At 35.6% G+C, this 26295-nt stretch overlaps 1 protein-coding gene across 1 annotated transcript in view; it reads left to right on the top strand.

Annotated features, from left to right (window-relative positions):
• The window catches only part of ADGRV1 (adhesion G protein-coupled receptor V1), a 549981-nt gene that overhangs the window by 368888 nt on the left and 154798 nt on the right, over positions 1-26295 (top strand). The window contains exon 85 of the mRNA XM_044265783.1: positions 1159-1337. Coding sequence (XP_044121718.1) covers positions 1159-1337 — 179 coding nt within the window. The remainder of the gene's footprint in view (positions 1-1158; positions 1338-26295) is intronic.

Genomic DNA, 26295 nt, shown 5'->3' with positions numbered 1-26295 from the left:
CAGAGGGAAAGGGAGAAACAGACTCCCCTCCAAGAAGGGAGCCTGACATGGGGCTCAATCCCAAGACCATGGGATCATGTCCTGAGCCAAAGGCAGATGCTTAACCGACTGAGCCACCCAGGTGTCCCTCATTTTTATATTTCTTATCTTAATAAGAAATAATGGATATAAAATACACTATAAATATAAAATACATACTTTCTATGATGACTTCTTTCCCACTTCCTTGGAAACTAACATAAAGGAAAGTAAATACCTCCCTCATCTCTTTCACTTCTATATCCCCCATGCTTGGACTGGTCCCTGAAATTTAGTAGGCACTCAATAAATAATTGTCAAGTCCATGAATGAAAAAAAAGAGCATATAAACTGAGAAGGAAAAGTAGGTACAAAACCTACCCCATCGCAGAACTTTTATCTCTGTGAAGTCATTTTCTGTTTACTCATATATGTCTTCTGCTGGGGACTGACATGGGGCTCTCTTCACAATTATATACCCATTCCCTGGAAAAGTATCTAGCCCTCTCATATGATAAGGCCTTAAGAAAATTTAACAGGGGTGTCTGACTGGCTCAGTCAGTTAAGCAACCAACTCTTCATTTCAGCTCCGTCATGATCTCGGAGTCATGAGATTGACCACCATGTCGGGCTCTGTGCTCACTGGGGAGTCTGCCTGAGATTCTCTCCCTCTCCTGCTCCTTCCCCCACCCCAACATGCTCTTACTGTCTCTCACTCTTGAAAAAATATAAATAAAAATCTTTTAAAAAGTTGTCAAAGTCTGACACAAAGAGCTGTTCACTTTATTATCATCATGAAGCTGTTCACATGGGCAGTAGATTTGAATATCAGTGTATGTTTCTTCAACATGCACAGAACAATCACAGAGGACTATGGCTGTGAATAAATCAAAGCAAACTAAGGAAAATAAAAAGTACAATTAATATTTTCCAGTGTTTCAAGATTTTCGAGGTATTCTGAATTTCTTGGATGTATGAAATATGTGAATTATCTAAAAAACAAAGAAACAAACAAAAAAATAATTATTAAGTAATTCTAGCCTTTGTTGGACCATAACACTTTATGTCCAGCCCAGGTGAGTTTGTGTCCTGTGACATTAGACCAGAACTTACTCTTTTATGTTCTGTTTCCTTCCTTAGTCTGTGAATTTCTGGTATGTACTGGTGATGAACGATGAACACACAGAGAGACGGTATCTGCTGTTTTTCCTTCTGAGTTGGGGACTTCCAGCCTTTGTGGTGATTCTCCTCATTATTATTTTGAGAGGAATCTATCATCAGAGCATGCCACAGATCTATGGACTCATCCATGGTGACCTGTAAGTATATCTAGGCAGAACTCCTTGCCTTCTTGGCCTTTGTAAACTCAGATAGCTTCATTAGTAGATGGTGGAGCAGTAGACTAAGCAGTATGGCCGAACAAAGAATACCAGGCAGACCTCTGCTTTCCCACCAGACTGACTAAATCTCTACTTCCTCTAATTATCCCTTGAAGTAAGAAATGGTTGCCTTTCTAGTTCCTCTGACGGATACAGTTTTCTCAGGTGAGTTGAGCTATTAGACAATTCTCAGTAATTTGTACCTTAGCATAATTTAGTTTATTAGATTTATTAGATTAAGAACAATACGTAGTAATACAGTACCTAGTAAAAGCAGGGAACTATGAAAGTTTTGATAAAGGATAGAATCAGTGAAAAATATGGAGTTTGGCATATTATCTAAGGAATCTGACATTTTGGGGGAGGTTGGGAAGGGAAAGATGGCAGTCACTGTCATCCACAACATCCTTAAATACCAAAAGGCTGTATCGGAGTGAATGGAGAGTGTCTGCAAAAGGACACAAGAAGGAGACAGGGTCAACTGGGACCTTCTTATATGTTCTGACTAAGGTGCATTAATAGTCTTTAAATGTAACAAATCTCTATACACACATATACATGCCTTAATCTTGAATCTGGTGTCTTACAGCTTTGAGGACTACTCAACCCCTTTTATTGACTCCATATGCAGGAGGGGGAAAAAATTTTATAATAAAGTTTAATCTGCTCCCTTGGTGTAGTGAGGATTAGATGGGGAAAGTAACATTTCTAAATAAGAAAGAATAACCTATTTCCAATTTTATGATGACAGTTTACCTAATTATCTCACAGGTTATTGTGAAGATAAAAATGAGTTAATTGATGTGAAAAATCTTTGAAAGTAAAAGTACTATATAAGCAGAAGTCATTTCAATATCATTATTGCCTCTGATCGGTTATAATTGTTCATTATTACTTAATAAATAATTGTAATTAATGTATGCAAATGTATTTCACAAATAGGCAATCACACACACATATCCCATACTCTCTTCAACCAAGGAAACTAGCTATGTGATATGCACACACCCACTGAGAGGCCATATATAGTAATTTTTTATTGAGATTCATTAAAATTCCCTCATATTGATTACTTTATAACATTATAATGTATTTTGTGCATTAAAATTCCTAAAGCCTGATCTTCTAGAAGGGAATTATTGTGTCTTTTCAAAATTATGTTATGACACTTTGTTACCCCTGGCATTAATTTAAATCTTGGGCAGCCAGGATTAATTTCAGAAAGTTTGACATCATTCTTTGTCAAATACAAAGTAACCATGAGACAAACCCTGGTGGCCAGCTGCCCATCCCTTTCACGAGTTTCCTGGCAAGACAGGACTTATTTGGCAGCAGTTTTAGCATTACATGTGTACCCACCCAGCCTTGATAAATGGGACCTGATGAAAGTGATATTAATTAAAAGAACTCTTTTGGTACTTGTAAAGGGGTTTTTAAAGAGGGAAATAAACTATTATACAAGAATGTCCAAATCAACTGTTAAAATATTTGCCTTCTGAGGCTTTTGCAAAAAGTTTTTTATTATCAGCTCAGTTATAATAAGTGAAATGCAAAGTACATTAACCTCTACCTGGTTTTAATATGACAGGGATTATTAGACCAAAAGTGACTGAGTTTTGTAAGTATTATAAGTTACTTGTGTCCTCTACAAAAAATTCCTAAATCATCCCTATGTAAATTTGTTACAGTTATAAAAATTTTTTTAAATTCTGTATTTTTAATTATCACTTTAATCTCAATATAAGTATACAAGTTACTATATTATTTATGAAAAATCTTGTATATCTTGATCATGTACATAAACATATCTTTTCTTTCAGAGTAATGATAGGATTTGTGATGGTGTGAAATAGTAGCTCATTTGTTATGCAGTGGTTACTTCATAGTAATAAACAATTTCTTTTGAATTTCTATTTCTATTTTCTATTTTCTCTAAATAGAGCTCTATTGTATCAATATGTACAAGTTGCTTTTTAAAAGATGTTTTTGTCAAATTTTGGAACCAAGATTATGATAATTTCATGAAAACAGGGAGTGATCTCTCTTCTATTAGCTGGAATAGTTTTCAAGTTTGGTGTTATTTCTTCCTTAGTTTTTTTTGTTTTGTTTTGTTTTTTTTAAGTAAGCTCTGTGCCCAACATGGGGCTTGAACTCATGACCCTAAGATTAAAAGTTGCATGCTTGGGATACCTGGGTGGCTTGGTCGCTTACAACTCCCTGGAGCAGGGCTCTTGTGTGGAGCTCTCCTCTCTCTTTCTCAAATAATTAAATTAATCTTAAAAAAAAAATAAGGTCCAGATTTCATTTCCTTTGGGTATGTACGCAGAGATGAGATTGTTGGGTCATATAATAGTTCTGTTTTTAATATTCTGAGGAACCTCCGTACTGTTTACTTACTGTTTACTCTAGTGGCTGTGCCAGTTTACATTCCCACCAAGACTCTGTGATCTTTATTATTTCCTTTCTTCTGCTAACTGTGGGCTGAGTTTGTTCTTTTTTTCTAGTTCCTTGAGGTGTTGTTAATTTGCTAGGTTGTTAGGTTGTTAATTTGACATCTTTCTTTTTTCTAATGTAAGCACTTATCACTATAAATATCATCTTAGAACTGTTTTTTCTGCATCCCATGTTTTGGTATGTTGTGTTTCTGTTTTTGTTTGTTTCAGAGTACTTTATTTCCCTTTTGATTTCTTCTTTTTATGCATTAGTTGTTTAGGGATATATTGTTTAATTTCCACATATTTGTGAATTTTTTAGTTTTCTTCCTGTTACTGATTTCTAGTTTCATACCATTGTGGTTGGAAAGATATTTGGTATGATTTCAGTCTTCTTTAATTTGTTAAGACTTGTTTTGTAGCCTAATGTATGATCTATTCTGGAGAATGTTCTGTATGCACATTAGAAGATTGTATAGCCACAAAAAAAAAAAAAAAAGTAGAAGAAGAAGAATGTGTATCTTGCTACTATTGGATTGAATGTTCTGTATTTATCTGTAGGCCCATTTAATCTAACTATAGTTCAAGTCTAACATTTTCATTTGATAAATCCATCATTAAAAATAGAATATTAAAGCTCCCTACTATTATTGTATTGTTGTTTGTTTCTCCGTCTGTTCTGTTAGTATTCCCTTAATATATTTTGGTGATCTGACATTAGGTACAGGTGTATTTATGATTGTTATATACCCACTTGATGAATTGCCCCTTTATCATTATTATATCATGGCTTGCTTTATTACTTGTTATACCTTTTTGAGTTGAAGTTTATTTTGTCTGATACAAGTATAACACTACCCCCTTTCACTCTTTTGGTTTCCACTTGATGGACTATTTTTCACATTTTTAAAATTTTGAATCCATGTGTGTCCCTGAAGCTGAAGTGACTCTCTTGTAGGCAGCATGCAATTAGATCTTTTTTGTTCCTTTCCATCCATTCAGCTACTCTGTCCTTTTATTGGAGAACTGAGTTCATTTACATTTAGAGTACATATTGATACGTAAAAACTAACTAATGTCATCTTATTAATTGTCTTCTGTTTTGTACTTCACATACTCCTTTCTTCTTTCTCTGCTGTCTTCTTTTATTAATTGATGGTTTCCTTAGTGGTATACTTTGATTCCTTCTTTTTGTCTTTCGTGGGTCTACTGTAGGTTTTTGTTTTGTGATTACCATGAGGCTTACATAAAACAACATCTAGATGTAACTATTTTATGCTAACAACTTAACTTTAATTACATGCACAAACATGACCCTTTAACTTTATCCCTCCTTTTGCAACTTACTTCTTTTTACATTGAGTATTCATTTAAAAATTCATGAGGCTGTCATTATTTTTAATCCTTTTTTTTCTTCAGTCTTTATGCTAGAATTATATGATTAACATACCATGGTAATACACTATTGAGAATTCTGAATTTGACCATATCGTTTCCTTTACCAGTATTCTGTATATTTTCCTGTACTTTCAGGTAACCCATTAGCATCCTTTCATTTCAGCTTGAAGAACTCCTTTCACCTTTACTCATAAGGCAGAACTAGTGGGGATAAAGTCCTTCAGCTTTTATTTTTGTGGGGAAATCTTTATTTCGCCTTCATTTCTGAAGAATAATTTTGCCTGATAGGGTATTCTTGATTAGCACATTTTTTTTTTTCCTTTCAGCACTCTGAATAGATCATCCCACTCTTTCCCGTCCTGTAAGGTTTAAGCTGAGAAATCCACTGAGAGCATTAGTGGGCTTCCTTTGTAAGTTACATGCTTGTTTTCTGTCTCTGCTTTTAAGATTCTCTTTGTCTTTGATTTTTCACAGTTTTATTGTAATGTGTTTTGGAAAAGCTGAGATTGTTTGGGGACTTATAGATGTAGAAGTCCAATAAACATCTTTACCAGAATGACACACAGCTTTCTTATACTTAGTCTGTTTTAAATTGATCTTCTAAAAATTGATCTTCTAAATGTGTGCTTTGATCTACATTTTCTAGAAAGAGCCACCATGCACCTGGGAACCCACTTAAGTTTTTCTACTTCTTTTTTCTTATAATTCACATGCTATTAATCACAAGTTATTTTCTAGCCTAATTCTTAAATGTCTTCCTAATTTACTTTCTCACTTTCATCTTCATCTTTTATTTCATCATTGTCTCTTCAGTTCATTTTTGTCATCTTTGTCTGCTCTGTCGGGTTGCCTCCTAACTTGTGCTCCTCTCTCTCTGATTTCTTCCTTTTTGAATCCATCTACTAAATTCTGAAACATGGAAATGTACATATCACTCTGATGCTTAAAACCCAACAGTTGCTTTTCATTACCTTCAAGATCCTGGACTCTTAGGTCATCCATGGTTGACACTAACCTGTCGAACCAGCTTCCTTAGCATCCCTCATACCCATCCTCCCCAGTTCTCCTTTGCAACTGAATCATTTGATATTTCCCATGATTTCTTGTGCCTATACCTTTGAATATATCCTTTATATCTCAAATGGTTTTCTTTCCTTTTGTCTGCCTAGAAAATACCTATTTTTCCCCTTTAAACATCAGCTTAAATATTATCTCTGAGGAGTATCTAGTTTCAGATTAATGAGTATCCTCATTAGACTCAGAACCTTTCATAAATCCTGTGATTGTACCAATCATACCATATTGTGAATTTTTGAAACATTCACAAATATTATAAGTATTTGATGATTATGTCAGCTATATTAATTGAAATTCAGAGTGGAGATCAGTGATTAGTAACTGGTAACAGATGGTAAAAGTTACTAAATTTTTGAAGGATGCAGGGCTTAATGTATTCTTTGATGTAAATATCAGAACCGGAAAAAGGAAATCCTTAACAACCAAAGGAAGTATATACAAATAAGGGATTAGAGATAACTTTCATGCTTTCTCTATGTAGTAACATATTTATATTAAAATTGATAATATGATTATCAAAATGTATCTAAAATACTCGGAAGTCACCAAATAATACTGAATATCTTAATACTCAAAATACTACATGAGGACTGTCAATTTTTTTCTTATATATACATATATATATACATTTCTTATATGTACATATGTATATGTATATACATATACAAAAGATCAAATTCTAATTTACCTCAACTAATGGATTTTTTATCTAGATTTAAGTTACACAACATGATCTAGAGAAAAGTCCTACAGAGATTATAAAATTTAAAATTTACTTTTGTCTCTTTTGTCTGTAAAATAGAAAATCCAGTATAGACTTATTACTCCTTCTTTATCACTGAGCCAGATGATCTTATGACTCTATGAGGAACCATACTATACTCAGAATTAACAAAAGGCTTCCTATACCTTTAATGTGTTCTTAATGACATTTTCATCACTTTTTGAAATTAATTCTAGATATTCTTCCAGCTTTCTTTTTTATCTTAGAATTGAACAGTGCTTTACTAAAATAACGTCAAAGTAAAGGAAATCTGGCCTTGATTGATTTCCATTGGTTGCCAGAAATAATTCTAATGAGAATACCCAGGGGTAGTCTCTCTTAAATAGTTTGTAAGTGTCTTTGGGATTATTTGTCTATTTTTCTTGGATTCGCTTCTTGGCTACTTTACGAAAAAGAAACAAGGTGAAGGATGGAACTAGAGGGTATTATGCTTAGTGAAATAAGTCAGTCGGAGAAAGACAACTATCATATGATCTCCCTGATATGAGGAAATGGAGATGCAATGTGGGTGTTTGGGGGGTAGGAAAAGAATAAATGAAACAAGATGGGATTGGGAGGGAGACAAACCATAAGAGACTCTTAATCTGAAACTCTTAATCTAAAACAAACTGAGGGTTGCTGGGGGGGAAGGGGGGTTGGGAGAGGGTGGTGGAGTTACGGACATTGAGGAGGGTATGTGCTCTGGTGAGTGCTGTGAAATGTGTAAACCTGGCAATTCACAGACCTGTACCCCTGGGGCTGATAATACATTATATGTTAATTTAAAAATTAAAAAAAAAAAAAAAGAAACAAGGTGAAGAGAAATCCCTAGTCTGATCAAGCAAAGTGCAGAAGAAAAAGGATATAGAACTGAGTCAAGAGCTAGGGTAGGAGCAAAGGTAATGCAGCCCTGAAAATTGTCCCTAAAGGGATGAAAAGCCATTATTGGGCCCACAACTCTGTGGCTATGAAAGGACAGAGTGACTGAGAATGAGTGTCAGAGTCATGTCATAGAGAAGAAAGGACAGTGAAGACTTTCCCTCTCTCACTATTCTTACTTTTCAGCTGCAAAACCCTGACACATTAATAAATGTCAATAACAGTAAAACTGACATAATAATGATGATAGGTTGGTTTGTATTTCTAAAATACTTGCTTTGGGTTTCTGGAGGGGAAGGTGGTGAGGGAATGGGGTAACTGGGTGATGGACATTAAGGAGGGCATGTGATGTAATGAACAGTGGATGATGAATCACAGATGGGTACCTCTGAAACCAATAATATATTTTATGTTAATAAAAAAATAAGTAATATAAAAAGATTGCTTTTTTTCTCTTTCTTGCTAATTCTTATGAATGCAAACTTAAAAAAAGTCGGCTTATACTTATAGAATAACTATAATGGGCAAAGATCTAAGTGAACTCTCTTCTATTTAAGCTAAGAATTTGTTAACTCATAATGAAAAAATGAATAACTTAATTTTAACATTAATTATAGTTTTAAAATTTTGTAGTATTTCAGTTTTAGTATTTTAGCATCATGTTTTACTTTTGTTAGTTTTAACAAATCTTAATTATAACCTCTTCTGATTATCCTGGTCCTGAACTGAATTACCCATTTCATAAATTACTTAATCCTCGGAAAACAATCTAATTTTGCTAGCTGTATTAAGAGAAATGTTGCTAATATAGAGAACAAATCTATTTTTCTAAATTAGAACTAAGTAGAAGTAATAGCACTTTATGGAAAGTTTGATATCATATGAGACTCTTTATCTTTATTAAATTACTTAAAAAGAGAATCATGAAAAAAAATGTTTATAAACATAGGGAGACTGTTTACTTACTGTCTGAGGATTAGAGAAAATCCCTTTCTTTCTGATATATCTATCATAGATAGATACATGTATCTATGAAAGAGGAGTATTGTGAAGACCTCTTCATAGATATGCACAGGTGTGGGGTGTATTATTGCACGTGTTTATTATTGCACACACACACTATATATATATATATGCCAATCTAAAGCTTCTCTCTCTCTTTCCATATATATATGGAGATATATATATCTCCATTCATTCAGAGCTCCAAAGTAAAGAGGTGTGGGAAGTATGCTTTCCTTCAAGGTCTTAGAATACAAGTATTGAAGGGTTGGAAAATATCTAGCTTGCCTTAATAAAACAAAAACATTATAATTCAAACCCTGTTCAGGGTATCTTGAACTTCTTATTCCAGATATTCAGTTTATTTACTTTTTAGTGGGTACTGATTAACAACTCATTTTAGTTATCTTATCTCATTCTCTTATCTTATGTTAGCTTTCTCTCTCCTAGCAACACCTTAGCTTTTGTGACTACTCCTTTTTTTTTTTTTTAAGATTTTATTTATTTATTTGACAGAGAGAGATCACAAGTAGGCAGAGAGGCAGGCAGAGAGAGTTGGGAAGCAGGCTCCCTGCTGAGCAGAGAGCCCCATGTGGGGCTTGATTCCAGGACCCGGAGACAATGACCTGAGCCCAAGCTAGAGGCTTAACCCAGTGAGCCACCCAGGCACCCCTGTGACTCCTGCTTTATCTCTCTGAGAAAAATTCTGTCGGGTACATTGAGTTACATCCTTCATGGCTTCTCAGTCCCTAGACCTTCTTTTTTCAGGCAAGGCAGAACCTGGACAAAATAAAATAAGAACTTTATAAAGCATCAAAGCCAGTCCCCATGCACTCCTTGAGTAATCTTTACATCATTGCAGACAAATGTTCATTTACTTTATGGTAGAACTCATCTGTGAGAAAAAATTTATTCCCTCCCAGGGTTCTTTTTCACATACAGTAGAAATCCTGTAGATTCTGGCTCTGTATTTAGTTGCTGAGCTCATACCAAAAAACAAACAAGAAACAAAAAGTAACCTCATATTTTCAACTTGATAAGCCTATGGTTTGTCACAGTTCTTTTTTTTTTTTTCAAGCTTAACATTTACTTGTTAAAATATATCCTGATACGACATGCTTTTGCATCTTTTCTCTCTTAGTAGCTCTCCTCCAAACTTGCTCTATCAATATCAATCTTTTTTTTCTTACATTTTGTTTTTTAAAGAATTTTAAACACAGAAAATGTGTAGAAATTGTCAGCATTCATGTATACCCTTCAACCTGGGTACACACATTCATACTTACATAACCATAGTGCAATGATCAAAAAACCAGGATAGTAACTATGATAAAGAAGTATTAACTAAATGACAGACCATGCTCAGATTTTTGCAGTTTTCTCTGCAGTGTGCTTTTTCTGTTCCAAAATCCAAGGATTCCACACATCATTCAATGACCTTGCCTCATTATCTCTTCCAATCTGGTAGTTCCCCTTTCTTCCCTTGTTTTTTTACTTTTGATGAATACTGGTCAGTTATTTTATGAATTCTCCATATTTGGTTTTATTTAATCTTTTTGAATGATTAGACAGAAGTTGGGCATTTTTTGCAAGCATGGCACACAATATAAAAGTACAAGTTTTTTTTGTGTCAACATGTTTTCAGTTCACCTGGGTATACACCTAAAAGTAGAATTGTTGGGTCATATGATTTAACTTGCTGCTTTCAAGACTCTCTCTTTGTCTTTCAGCAGTTTAATTATGACATGGCTAGATACAGTTCTCTCTAGTTTATCCTAATTAGAGTTTGTTGAGCTTCTTGGATATGTAGATTGATGTTTTTCATCAGATTTTAGAAGTTTGGGGCCATTATTTCTCCAGATATTCTTTCTGCCTCTTTCTTTACTCTTTTGGAACCCTTAATATGCATTTGTTTATAAGCTTGATGGTGTCCCAAGAACTCTGAGATTCTGTTGCTCTTCCTTCATTGTTTTCTTTTCTGTTCCTCAAACTTGATAATCTCAACTGACTTATCTTCCTATTTACTGATTCTTTGTTCCACCTGCTCAAAACTGCTATTGAGTCCTTATAGTGAAATTTTTAGTTTAGTTATTATACTTTTTAACTTTAGAATCTCTGTTGGTTGTTTCTTTGCATGGCTTGTAGCTTTTATGTATTCTAAATATTATAATGTGGAAAATCTAAAGATTATAGTCTCCCTTTTTCCTGAGTTTGTTGTTTTTGCTCATTACAGTAGTAGTTCATTTATTGAGTTTTATGAACTAATTCTCTAAATGTGTAAATCTAAATTCTATAAATATTCTTTGTGATATGTGACCACTAATCTGTGTTCTGTTAATTTAGTGGTTAGTTAATGATTGACAGATTATTTCCTTAAATGCCATCAAACAATTAATCTCTCACTCTTTGCCAAGGGGCTCTGTGTGTATGTTAGAACATGACTTCAACTCTCCAGCAGGCAGATGACAACTCCCCCTTAACCTTCACTTCTGCATAGGTAGATACACAAACTTAAACCGTGGTGAGATAACCCAGGGCCTTCTCAAGTCTTTCCTGAGCATAAACACGGCGCTAGGCATGCATGTGGATTTCTAAATTCTCAGGCACACTGGAGCTTTTCAAAATCTCTGTGGGCATCTCATACCCCAGGTTCTCTTTATTTTTCTTTTTTTCCCCCCCAAAATACTTACTTATTTATTTGCAAGACAGGGAGAGTGCTGGGGGAGGATTGGGGGGGGGGGGGAATGTGTCCCTACCAGACTCCAGACTGAGTATGAAGCCCAACATAAGACTCAATCCCATGATGCTGAGATCATGACCTGAGCCAAAACCAAGAGTCAAACCCCAGCTTTTCTTATAAGCTTTTTGGATTGTCTTGCCGCAGTCTTTGTTATCCTCTAATTCAGGCAGCTGTTAAGTTTAATCACTTGCTTTACATTGTTTTTAATAAACAATCCTATCCCTTCACCCCCTAATTCTTACCCCCTAACCAAGGATCAGAATTTCTGCACTGACTGGACTCTGAGACAGGTCAAAAACAGAGATCCTTACAAGGTGGAGTTTCATTAGAAATGAAGCTTTGAGAGAACTACAGCAGCACCTTCTTCCCACTCCGGTTTCTTCCCTAGAGGCTACCAGATTGTGCTGGGCATGTGAGCTGTTATTTTTCAAGGCTACATGAAACTAGAGATCAGAATATGAAACTAGAACATGTTAAATTGCCTTGAAGCTTGCTGTTCCTACTAAAAATCAGCTTTTGAGTCTTAATTCTAGTACACAGCATTCAACTATTAAATAAATATGCTTGGTTTTAGAACACCCATGTACAGAAATGCAGGGACCCAAAAAAGTATAGTTTAGAAAACTCACTATACTAAGTATGTCTGGAGATGTGGCTGGAAGATTTTTTTTCAGTTGGAGCGCAGTAGAAAGAACAGGAGCTTTGGAAGTAGATAGATAAGAAGTCAAATACTGGCTCTGCCATGTTCTTTCTCTGTGACCCTGCACAAGTTACCCTCTGAGAGTTTAAAGTTCCCTGTCTGTGGAGTAGAAGTAATAAAACCTTTGTCATAGAACTGTGGTGTGGACTGAGATGATGCATGTGCAAAACAGCATGTGTGTGTGCAGTATCTGGCACACTGGAGGGGTCAGTTCAAGTCTCACTTACTACTCTGGGAATGTATGGCTCATGTGAAGTAGTAATTACATCTCCCCTGCCTAAATATTATTGACCCTATAAATTCTTAAAGGATTGCTTTTCATTTTATTACCTCTAGGCATTCTGATACTATTAAATTATTTCTATCCTTTTCTTTGACATTAAGATTGTCAATAATACACTCTTCCATATTTCCGAAACTCAGAAGCTTTTATCAGCCTAACTTTGAAGTTTTTTGTTTTTGTGATAAATGAGGGAAAAAATACCTCTAAAGCTTTCCGTCTTTTATGATACTATCTCATTTAGTTTTGACTGATGTAACAGAAAAATTCCATACACTGGGTGACTCTGCCAACAAACGTTTATTTTTCGTAGTTCTGGAAGCTGGAAGTCCAGATCAAGGTGCCATGGTCTCTTCTTAGTGAGAGCCCTTTCACTGGTTATGCCCTCGCGTAGCCTTCCCAGGCATGCGCAGAAAGAGGGATTCTGCGCTTCTTATTTTTATCAGAGCATTAACCCTAGCTTGAGGCCCCACCCTCATGATCTAATCTACAATAATTCCTTCTCAAAGGCTCCATCTCCAAATACATCACATTGGGGGTTAGGGTTTTAGCGTGTGAATTTTATGACAGTTAGAACATTCATTCTACGGCAGGTGTTTTCTATAGTTTATCTAAATGTGAATATACTCTGAAGTAAGTGATTAAGTATCCATTTAGTTCCAAGGAGTCTTTTTTGGTAAGGCTACGAGTTGTGAAAAATACTAGAACTTTAGTGTCATTTTTGTTGAAAGCTAAGGAACTATATTCTTCTGTATCCAGAAACAACCAGGTTTATTCTAAAATTATTCTCAGAGAGTTGTGTCATATAAATATTTTTATTTATGATGACTTCATTAGTATTAGTAATAGATCTTTCCAAGTCTTAATACTTACTCTAATAACAATGGTTTTTAATGTATAACTTCACCTATAACTTCATCCCAAAGATAATTTGATCTATTTTTTTTGCCTTTTTTCTCTGCATATGCATACACTCATATACGTATACACATGCATTCGCAACAAAAGCAGGATACTATATGTACTATTTTGCAATTTACTTTTCATTTATGAGACAGTTTTCTATATTAATCTATATATATTAATCACATTCTATCCTGTAATGTTCTATTATGTTTGTTTCACCAACCCTTCTTTGGCAGACTTCTAGACTATGTCTAGTTTTTCTTTTTTTTTTTTTTAAAGATTTTATTCATTTATTTGACAGATAAAGATCACAAGTAGGCAGAGAGGCAGTCAGAGAGAGAGAAGAGAGGAGGAAACATGCTCCCTGCTGAGCAGAGGGTGCGATGCGGGGCTCCATCCCAGGACCTTGGATCATGACCTGAGCCGAAGGCAGAGGCTTTAACCCACTGAGCCACCCAGGCGCCCCCTTGTTTTGTTTTTTAAATAACACTGTTGTAATGAATATCCTGCTAAAGTTATGTTTGTTATATTTGTGTTAATATTTTCCATAGGATAAATTTTAAGCAAAGGAATGGCTCATTTAAAGGATACATTTATAATTTTTTATTTTAAAATATATTACCAAAGTGTAATAACCTTTTGCCCCATGTTCTTGCCAATTCTGGGCATCATAAGTTTTTTTTCAGTGTTTGCAAATGCAAAATAAAAAATATTTTAAAATTTTCATTTCTTTAATAATTAGTATATTTTAATAGCTTCATTTATTCTGTAGCAGACAATATACTAAGTACATGATCTTAGATCTATATCTTCCCATAGCTTTATTTAGCATTTTTCCTTTGCCAGTTGCTTGTTCATCTCCCCGCATTAATTTTTCTGATTGTTTGTTCATGTTTTCTAATAATATGAAGAGTATTTGTTTCTCTTTTTCTCTTTTTAAAGGTGAGGTTGGCTATATTAGGGCTATTACTTTTGTCTCCCTTGAATTTTTATTTCTCTATTAACACATCATTCTCCTCTCCATTTTTAAGGAAATTTTACATTTTAATGTATGAGGTAGGTTTTTGTGTGATATCAGATCATTTCAGGGAATTATTTTAAGTATTTTGTGTGCTAATTAAATTTTCCAAGTACAGCGATAGAGTTAACATGTTGAGAATATTTGAAGAGTTTTAATCAGGGTCAAAATGGTGAATATGTGTTGCCACAAGAACCTCAGTCTCTATTCATCTTAATTTATTAACTAGAGGCAGAATCAGGAAGAATAATGATCACTTTTTAATGCAAAAGGCTAAGAACTTAAGCATTTGAAATATCAAGCCAAATAAAGCATTGGTAAGGAAGTAATTGTAAAACTGTGGGAGGTGGAGTAATACTCACTGAAAAAATGTTTCACAGCTTGTGAAATTGCATTTTATCTTGCTTATTTCCTTTAAAAACTTTAGGGATCAAATGCAAAAGTTGGTCAGCCTCATTTTCAGATATTCTTTATTACAGAGTATTTTGCAGTGTCACAAAAATTCTCGTTTGAGAAACTGAAAATTTCAAGCTTATACAACCACAAAGGTCAAGTTTGTATTAGTTCAGGAAACAAATCAGTTATTTATAGAGGAAGTTCTGTTGAAGATAATTCTAATGAAAAAGGAAATGCCCACAAACATAAACAGTGTGTCAAACAGGATACTTACTGAAATTTAAGAAAGCTGTTCCTGGCTTAAAAGGATTTTCTGACAGTTGATTTTTGGGTTGTATTTTTTACTTCATAACTTCTCAGAGAAAGGGTATCTGCCTGCTTAATGTAATTTTCTTTTCTTATTACAAAATTAATCAGTGTTTTAGAAAGTATGGAAAACTTAGAAATATAATTTTTAAAAATAAAAATCAGACATATCTCCATCTTTCTAAGCTCTTCTAATTGTTGATAGTTTCTGTTTATGTTCTGATTTATTTTTACTTTTATAATACAAAATTACAATTACACTTTTTTTTATTTTATTTTTTTAAAGGATTTTATTTATTTATTTGACCGACAGAGATCACAAGTAGGCAGAGAGGCAGACAGAGAGAGGGGGAAGCAGGCTTTCCATCGAGCAGAGAGCCCGATGCGGGGCTCGATCCCAGGACCCTGAGATCATGACCTGAGCTGAAGGCAGAGGCTTAACCACTGAGCCACCCAGGTGCCCCACAATTACACATTTTTATCTCCCCATTTCACTTAATGTTATATCATTAGAATTTCCCATAGCATTAACTATACCTCAATATTTTTTAACTGGTATCACAGTACCTTTCTTTTTTTTTTTTTTTCCACAATATCTCTCTCATGATAGAACTTATCATAATGTGTTTACCATTCCCCAGCATTGGACATTTTGGTTCTTCTCTGTCACAATTTTTAATATTTAAAAACCTGAATCAAATGTGTTATATCACATTTCCACATCACAGCTTCCTTGAAATGAAATTACTGGAGATAAGAAGAAGTTTTTAGAAATACTGAAATTTAGAAATATTGAAATTACAAAACCATCATACAGAAAGGTTGTAAATACAATCTTAATGATATTTCTTGAAAGTACCAGTCTCCCAACACCAGTGATAGTCTTGATTGAGAGCTTCATGATTTTGACAGGTAAGTGTGATATATTGGGGTTTTTCAGAGAAGTAGAACCAGTAGGGTATAGATAGATAAGAGATAGATGGGTAGATATACAAATAGATAGATATAAATTTATGATAAGGAATTGGTTTAATAAGACTGGAGGCCAGCAATTACCACAGTCTGCAAGAAAAGTCAGCAAGCTGGAGACAGAAGAGAACAAGAAAGTGTAGTTCCAGGCAAAGACCATCAGGCAGGAAGAATTCCCTTTTTTTCAGGGGAGCATCAGGGTTTTTTGTTCTATTCAGGCCTTCAGCTGATTGGATAAGGCCCACCCACATTAAGGAAAGCAATATGCTTTATTCAGGTTATCTACTGGTGTAAATGTTAGCATCATCCAAAAGCACCTTCACAGACACATCCAGAATAATGTTTGACTAAATATCTGGGCATCCCATGGCACAAGCAAGTTGACAAATAACCAACATATGCAATGAAATATTGTGGGGTTTTTTGCTATTTGTTTAATGAGACTAGGGAGTTTGAATATACTTTTCTATGTTTATTGGCTGTTTGTACCTCTCTTATAAATTGTTCGTATTCTGGGACACCTGGGTGGTTCACTTGGTTAAGCATCTGCCTTTGGCTCAAGTCATGATCTCAGGGTCATGGGATTCAGCCCTGGATCAGTCTCCCTGCCCAGAAGGAAGTCTGCTTCTCCCTCTCCCTCTTTCCCTGCCCACTGTTTGTGCTCTCTCTCTCAAATAAAGAAATAAAATCTTTTAATAAGTAGTTTCTGCAGGGAGTCTGCTTCTCCCTCTGACTTTCCCTCTCTTGTGCTTTCTCTCTCTCATTCTTTCCTTCTCAAATAAATAGAATCTTAAAAAAAAAAAAAAAGACCTCTTTATTCCTTTGGGGCAGTTCTTTGTTTCCTGAATACCAATTAACTTATTGGATTTTTGTATTTTTCACATGTACTTTATATTGTCCCTAATTTCTCTCCTGTTTGTGTTTTTGTCTCTCAAATATTTCCTACATTTTGCTAATTCCGTTGCTAGCAGTATTTATTTTATTCCTTATGCTCTTAAATAACTTACTATTTGTGCTTGATGTTATTTTTCAGATCAGAGTTCAGGGAACGTTATATTATTATGGTCTGGCATTTTGTATTCAGAGAGTAGCTTGAAACTATTTTTCCATTTAGGTAAATTTATTCTTCATCTTCTTGAATGCTTATAGATCTTTAAAATTTTATTTCTGTAGTGTAGAAGTTTGGTTAGAACATATAGTTGCAGCTATTTTTTCTTTACATTTGTCTGGTACTTGGCCCTTAATCCACAGACATGTTGCATTCTGCTCAGTTGAGTTTTCCAGTCTTTAGACATTTTATTTGCTCTTTTCCCATTGTTCTAAAATCAAAGATACCAAAGTATTTTGATTACTTATCACTATACCTTGTCTTCTATGATTATAATAATCACACTTATAAAAAAACACTTTTTTCTCAAGTCTTTGGCTTTTTGCCATGTATCCTGCCACAGTTGTTCCATTTGTCTGTCTGGTCAGTCAGGTTTCTGCATTGTCATGCTGTTCATCACTGTTTCCAATACAACTTTGTTGTTACTGCGTATTTCCCATCCCTTTCCCATCCCAGCCCCTTGTTGCCTCTCTCAGAATACTTTCATCTGGGCCTTACCTTATTTTGTTTCTTTCCTTTTCTTTTGTTTCTTTTTGTATTCTATTTACAGTTCTAAGGCACTTTCTTTTTTTTTTTTTTAAATATTTTTATTTATTTATGTGAGAGAGAGCATGAGCGAGGAGAAGGTCAGAGAGCGAAGCAGACTCTCCATGGAGCTGGGAGCCTGATGTGGGACTCGATCCCGGGACTCCAGGATCACGCCCTGAGCCGAAGGCAGTCGTCCAACCAACTGCGCCACCCAGGCATCCCTCTAAGGCACTTTCTAAAAAGTGTCCCCCTAATCATTTTCAAAATCATCATCTTTTTTTCCCTGAAATTTGAGAGTTACACTTTTTCTTTTCGTGTATCCCATGTTGATTATTTTTTTAAATCATTTACTTATTTGAGAATGTATCTCCACGGAGACTTGTGTTGTTCAATACATGATGCTTTGATTTTTGATTTGGCTCACTGTGGTTCCTAGTTGGAATTTCTTTAAATATCAAGGTTGACGTAAAGTTCATGTACATAGTAATGTCTAAAGTAAGGTCTCTGTACACAGCACAGTTAACAGTAGTTAATAGCATGCATCTGTTGTAGGTCTATCGGATGGAAGGGTCATTTTCATCTACCCACATAGCCTAGTTGTCTGACACTTTAAACCAATGGAATACATGAAAGATGTGAGTCCCCGAAAGACATTGCTGCCAGGTTTTTCCTGTCTCTTTGCCTTTGTAATATATCTTTCCTAGGAACCATACCTCTCAGAGTGCCCTGGCCTCACACAGTCTACTTTACTCCTACTGCTCATGTGAATTTTGTGAACTGCAGCCTTGGAAATAATGGATAAAGATCATTAGTACCAATCGGAGGGGGCAGTGTTGGCAGTAGGAAAGGAACTCTGGCTATCTCACCAAGAAATTGTTGTGAGCTGCCCAGCTTCCTAGTTGATAGAGCTCCTAGCCCTTTATAGCTGAATGAATCCCACATAAACCATTAGGTAACTTATTTCTTCGTGGGAAATTCAGATGCAAAGTGTTGCGAATCCAGAACAACTATAGGTAGCACAGCCAGAGGTCAACCCAGTGTGTCTGACTTAGCTGTACATCCAGTGCTGCTCCCACACACACATACTGGGAATCCTGTTCTGCCAGAAACAGAGTAAGTGATAGATTTCATTTGAATATCTGACAGTTCTTCAGAAGGTAGGGGAAGCAGTAAGGCCAACAGCTTGACATAATTCTGTTTAATTCTAGAAATAGAAATGATAATATCCAGCAGAAAACAACCCTTGCCAAATGGAGATCTTGATAAACAGGAAACAGGGAGGAAAATCCTGCACATAATTAGACATGTGTGCACACTGAAATTTAGGAAGATTGGTTTTAAAACAGTTAAGAATTGGAGAATTTTTCGTAACTGGAGACTCTGGAAGTAGGAGAAGAATGAAAGTTTTAAGAATGAACTTGAAATGGGATGGTTAAAAATAATTTTAAAGAGGGTGGAAATGGGGAGACAGCCACCAGAATCAATATGGATTTGTGTATTCTTGTTCTGGTGGGGGTTCAGATGAACAAGGGCAGGCATAATTAAAGAAAGTATGAACATATCAGAGAAAAAGAACGGCTAATGTAGGAAAAGGGAAACTTAAATGAAGTGAGACTTGCTAAAAATGATAAAATGACAACTGGAGGAAAGGAGAGACCATTGAAAGTTTTTGTTCAGAATAAAGATACCCTCAACAGTGGAGAAAACTTCTATAGGTAAACATTTAATATTAGGCAAAGGAAAGACGATTAAGTTAGATTTTGCTTTCATTTTCTCCATCAGGTAGAAAGAATCTCTAGAGGGGGGAGAAAAGGGCTATCAGTAAAAAACTTGAACTCTCAAAGAATTATGAACTCTCAAATAATTATGAAAATACCTAGGTGTTCTAAGTCATTTTACATTTGCCTTCTTGCATGAATGATAATATTCTAATATGGAGAATTTGATGAACCCGTATTGAGGAATGTGAAATGCAGGATGGTTTGATAACAAATATTGTCCCATTTCATAAATTGGATTATCAATCTGCCTGGTTCTGAAAAAAAAAACTCCCAATATCTTATTAAATTGATTCCTTAAGAACACTTAGAAAATAGAAAGTGTGATAAATTAAAAGATAACATGTAAGGAGACCTGGGTGGTTCAGTCTGTTGGACATCTGCCTTCAGCTGAGGTCGTGGTCTCGGGATCCTGGGATGGGGACCTACATCAGGCTCCCTTCTCAGTGGGGATTCTCTTCTCTCTCTCTCTCTCTCCCAAATTAATAGATAAAATCTTTAAAAAAAAAAAAAGATAACACGTAGTGTTGGACCAGCTTCCTTTGTAAGGGGCATACCAGTATAATCAGGAGAATGCTATAGACATTCTATTCTGTGGGATATTTCCCCCTGGCTTTCTTAATGACACAATGGTAAACTACAGACTAGATATATTTGAGTTGTTTTATGCTTGCTTAAATAAGTATACCTAAAAAGCATTGGCTGATTTGCTAATTCATTTTGAATTCTAAAGGTAAAAAGAAATTGCTGGGAAACAATGGCGTGTCAGGAAGAGAATGACCATGATGGTTGGAGGATATCATATGATATCACTAATGGTTTGTGGAACCTATCCATAAGTTCATGGGTAGAAGCAGGGCCTTATCTCTAGAACACAGCTTTCTTCAAATGTGTAAAGAACTGGTAACAAAAACAGAGACCAGAAGAATCAACTGAGAGAATCAAACATTGATTAGAAGTTAATTAAATGACCTCTAAATTTCCTTTCCCTCAAAGTTTTATAATTTGATTCTCTTTTATAAATCTGAAATATTGTTGTATACTTTTTAAAATTGCTTTTAAAAACAGCATACTTCATTCAGTCCTACACTAAAGGAGCATATTTTGTATATTTTTTTAGAATTCACTTTAAACTTCATAGCTTATCTACGTTTTAGAGTAAGTGCTCAATAAATAGTCAATAAATAAATTTGGCGACCAATTTGCTCTAAGATTCTAGTTGTTGCAATATAATATCACCCAGGATATAACTAATAACCTAAAAATTGACTTATGCTCAGGGAAAAAGACATTTCAAGGTATTCACGAAAAGAAATTTAACAGTATTTATTTTTTATTTTTTATTTTTTATAAACATATATTTTTATCCCCAGGGGTACAGGTCTGTGAATCGCCAGGTTTACATACTTCACAGCACTCACCAAAGCACATACCCTCCCCAATGTCCATAACCCCACCCCCCTTCTCCCAACCCCCTCCCCCCAGCAACCCTCAGTTTGTTTTGTGAGATTAAGAGTCACTTATGGTTTGTCTCCCTCCCAATCCCATCTTTAAACAGTATTTTTTAAATACATTTTTAAATGATCAAAAAATTTTAAGCCAGCAATTATAATTTGTTTGCTATTACTATTTATGTTGTGAAAAAGCTGCTTATGCTACATTCTCCAACTTTGTCATCAGGTAGGTGCTCAAGCTATTAATTTTGGAGTCATCTTCCGCATTTCCACTTTCCACATGCTGTTAGTCACAGGTCTATTGATCCTTTTGATAACACTTAAAACCTGTTCCCTCCTGTCCTTTTCTATTTCATAGGCCTAATTCAAGTCCTTGTGATCTTGAACCAAGTCTGTTGCAATAGCCTTGAAGTCAGTAATCATATTATTTATTCCCCATTTAATCCTTTCCCTATATTATCACTGAAGTTCGTTCTTTTTTTTTTTTTCCAAACATAAAGTACCTTAAAAAAATTTTTTTGGGGGCGCCTGGGTGGCTCAGTTGGTAGAGCGACTGCCTTTGGCTCAGGTCATGATCCTGGACTTCCAGGATTGAGTCCCACATCGGGCTCCCAGCTCCTTGGGGAGTCTGCTTCTCCCTCTGACCTTCTCCTCTCTCGTGCTCTCTCTCACTCATTCTCTCTCAAATAAATAAATAAAATCTTTAAAAAATTGTTTTTAATTAATATATAGTGTATTATTAGCCCCAGGAGCACAGGTCTGTGAATCATCAGGCTTACACTCTTCACGGCACTCACCATAGCACATACCCTCCCCAATGCCCATAACCCAGCCACCTTATCCCTATCACCCCACCCCCCAGTAACCCTCAGTTTGTTTTGTGAGATTTAGAGTTTCTTATGTAAACCTGAGATATTTTAACTGCAGTTAGTTAAGATCACTGTCTTTTCAGTTTTACCTTCCATCTCTCAACACTATGTCTTGTGTTGTGTGGCACTACTAATGCCACATAATGACTGCTAATTTGCAGTGTGGATAAGGAGAAGAACAGAGGAGGACAAATTTTGCTAATGCTTTGCTTTGTGTTTGGGATAGAATATACCCCAGGAGTGAAACCCATTTGTCACAAAGTTATTGGTAGCCATCACCCATTGTACTAGCTCCCTTGGTATCAGAGATGACTTAGAAATGTGAAAATATGTGGCTGGGTCTAGCCACAGAAGAACATGGAGGACAAATAAGGTTTAGAATGCATATACTCAGGGCCGCCTGGGTGGCTCAGTGGATTAAAGCCTCTGCCTTCGGCTTGGGTCACGATCCCAGGGTCCTGGGATCAAATCCTGCATCGGGCTCTCTGCTCAGCAAGGAGCCTGCTTCCTCCTTTCTCTTTCTCCCTGCCTCTCTGTCTACTTGTGATCTCTGTCTGTCAAATAAATAAATAAAATCTTTTTAAAAAGAATGCATATACTCAGAAGCTAGTCTGTGGAAAATGTTTCCAATTATTATTAGACTCCTGTTTTCCTTCTGTCAGAAATATATGCCATGTATAAAATTAGAAATGCTCCATATCTTTATTTTTTACTAAGACTTCTTATGTTTGGAGAAGTTTTAGGTTTGCAGCAAAATTAAGGGGAGGGTATAGAGACCTCCCATATACTCCCTGAACCCACATCTACCTAGCCTCCTGCATTTTCAGTGGGCCTTTTCAAGCTACAACTTGAGATCCCCAGAATTACCTGTTCATTCTTTGTCATTAATAGTTCTAAGTGGAAAAGTCTAAGGAACCCTGTTCTAGACATATTCAATTATAGCCCTTTTTAGAACATGCCAAAACATTTCATACTTCACTCTTTTTTTTCTTTTCTTTTCTATTTTTTGGGAGGGGGATAATATCCCACCTTCTCTGCTAAACGCATTTTTACTCAACTTTTAAAGTCTAGTCAAAGGTTGTTTATGAGACCTTCTCAGAACACCTCAAACAAAATTATATCTTTCTTTTCCTGTAATACCTTTAACCCCTATTATCAATGATAAAATGTCTCACAGTTAAGTGTTTACTTACCTCCCAATTAGGTCATAATTCCTATGGAGGCAAAGTCTTATTCTTCTTTGTAATCCTGGAACCTGCCATGCCAGTCTCCTGCTGGTAAATGTTTAACAGGTGGCTTATGGGGGCAGGGGACAACTGATTTGTAGCTTTCGTTAGTTGCCGTGGCTGGTTTCAGGCTACCAGTGGGACATCACCAGACACAGAGGTGGGAAGAGAAGCATAATAGCACACCGTTATATGACCTTTCTACCACATAGGTACAATAGATGGATGGGTAATAATAAAGCGTAGTCAGGTAATAAGAAAGTGGTGAGTTTTAAGTATCAACTTTGCTTTTAATAGAATTAATTATAGGTATATATAATTTCATTTTTAATAATGACTGTATTTAACAACTGGTTCATAAAGTTCTTAAAAATTTAACAATCAATTCTCATGAGCTTATACAAGGCAGGCCCAGCACAGCACAGTTTGTGGCTCCTTAGCAATAAATGTTAACAAATCCCAACAATCATTTTCAATGGATTCTAGGCGGGGGAAATGTATTGGTAGTAGGGTAGGAACACAAATACTTCCCTCAAGTTGATACTGATATTATCCTCAGGTAATCTATTGCATATGTGGGTGACTTCATTTCATGAGAATCTTCAAAATGTGTTGGCCCATAGCGGCAAATCACAGAGTAATACAAAGACTGTTGACCTTTTTTCCTAAGTTCCCTCCAAGTGTGACTTTTTCTTTGACAAGTTTGAGGTAAAAGGAATCAGAATACCTTCTGCTCTTATAATCTCTGCAAAGTGATCTTTTATCAAGAAGATGATGGAGAGAGTAATGTGATATCCACAACTGTCAGTACTTCCTCTGATAAGGTTTTTGCTAGCCCATCATTGCCATCAGGCCACAGGTCCTCAGATAGTACCTACTGGTCCCGTTGGAGAGAACTGAAATGAGACAAGGTGAATCATATAGTTCTGGCATGTCCCAGGAATGACTTACTGCTGACTTACTTGATAGGAAGTAAGGTATTCCTCGTAGATTTCAGAATGAATTTTATTTTTTTTATTAAAGAATTTTTTTATTTATATATTTGACAGACAGAGATCACAAGTAGGCAGAGAGGCAGGCAGAGAGAGAGGAAGAAGCAGGCTCCCCAAAGAGCAGAGAGCCCGACGCGGGGCTCGATCCCAGGGTCCCGGGATCACGACCCGAGCCGAAGGCAGAGGCCTTAACCCACTGAGCCACCCAGGCGCCCCATGAATTTTATTTTTATTTCAAGTGTTCAGCCCTCTGATATTTGTTTAATCATACAATAAATATCTATCTGTGATGGCTAATTAGAGCCCAAAATTGGGAAATAATTAGAATTTTTTTTTGGTAAAGCTGTAGCTTTTAAAGATGATTTTAATAAAAGAATCCCATGTAAGTTCTCTGTTTCCATTTTATAATGGCAAAAGAGAGGCAAGTCAGTCATGCCATGAAAGAAAGTTATATGCTATGTGTATTAAGTAGTATGATAGTGCCTATGGCACTAACCTGGGTGGATTTCAAAACACTCTACACACTCCAGTAGGGATTTGGATTCCAGGACAGAGAATAAAAGCATCGAGAAATTAAGGACATACCCTTAAATATGTTTCAATAAATTAAGGGCAGTTACATGAATTATAAATATATTTTACGTGTATTTCTAAAACACTACAAGTTGTTTCGTATTCTGAATTCCATTAGTGCATTTTAGAAACAAAGAGATTGATTAGATCAGGGTCACCCTAGTAATACTGTCCTCATCGTGACACCTCATTCATAAAAATGTGTCAGTGGTGGGTCACAAACAAAATAGTCTTTAAATGTGAGTCATCAAAAACTTAGCTGAGTTAAGAAATAGATGTTAGTAGAGAAGCAAAATGAATGTGGATGTGTATTGAAAGATGATTGCACTTGGCATTTCTGAGACGCAGTAGTTTCATACATGGTTCCTGGGGCAGATCCAAAGAATCACCTCATTATGAGCACACATCTGTCCATCTTCTAAAAGAAGGGGAAATGCTTGAGTGAACACAAAGTTAAGGATTGTAAGTCCACTTTAGTTTTTCTCTGAGTCACAAAGTATTTGGAAAGAGAAAAATTGGTGTTCACCTTTGTTCAGATAGTTTTGTTTTAGTGAGCTCTGTGCCCAATGTGGTGCTCGAACTCGTGACCCCGGGATCAAGAGTCACATGCTCTACTGACTGATCCAGCCAAGCTGCCCCTGTTTAAATAGATTTTTGATGGGTCAAAAATGAAGAGTTTTAGTCGAAGATATTTTCAGATATTAAAACCACTGGGAAATGAATACTTTTAAGTGATGGTCACTCCATAATATAAAGAGACTTTGTCAGACATCAGAAAATTCCTGGCTAACTCTGGTACTACTTTCATTAAAACCAAAAACCTAAAAATCTTCTATCAATGAGTCTATATTTACATCCTAAAAATCACCTTTTATTCAACTGAAGGATATTAATCTTGATTTCTAAATATTTTCTGGAACTTTTGAAATATTTAATAAGTATTAAACAAAGTAATGGTTCTTATAGTACTAAGTTCTGTATTATAACAGTTAAATAACATACTTCTCTCTCTTTCCCACTAAACTGTATTCCCTGAAAATAAAGCCAGGCATTATCTGACTTTGGATTTTCAGCATAGTACCCAAATTCCTCAGTATTTGATAAGTGAATGACTTCTTAGAAAGAGATAGCAACGTATTTTATTAAATTCAATTTATATTACCAATGTTAATATACATAGAACAAGTCCATAACAATATACATCAAACCACTAACAGTAGATTTCTCTAGGAAATGGGATGGGAAAGGGGTATCAGAACCCCTTTACTTTCTGCTTTGGATTCTTCTGATTGTATTTATCACAAGTTTGTTTCACTACTTTTTTTTTTTTAAGATTTTATTTATTTATTTGACAGAGAGAGAGAGATCACAAGTAGGCAGAGAGGCAGGCTGGGGGTGGGGGTGGGAAGCAGGCTCCCTGCTGAGCACAGAGCCCCATGTGGAACAAGACCCTAATATCATGACCTGAGCCAAAGGCAGAGGTTTAATCCATTGAGCCACCCCG

Source organism: Neovison vison, chromosome 1 (genome assembly GCF_020171115.1).
Source record: "Neovison vison isolate M4711 chromosome 1, ASM_NN_V1, whole genome shotgun sequence".
Taxonomy (NCBI): Eukaryota; Metazoa; Chordata; class Mammalia; order Carnivora; family Mustelidae; genus Neogale; species Neogale vison.
The sequence above is the reverse complement of the archived record's forward strand: the minus strand, read 5'-3'. Positions and strand labels throughout refer to the sequence as shown.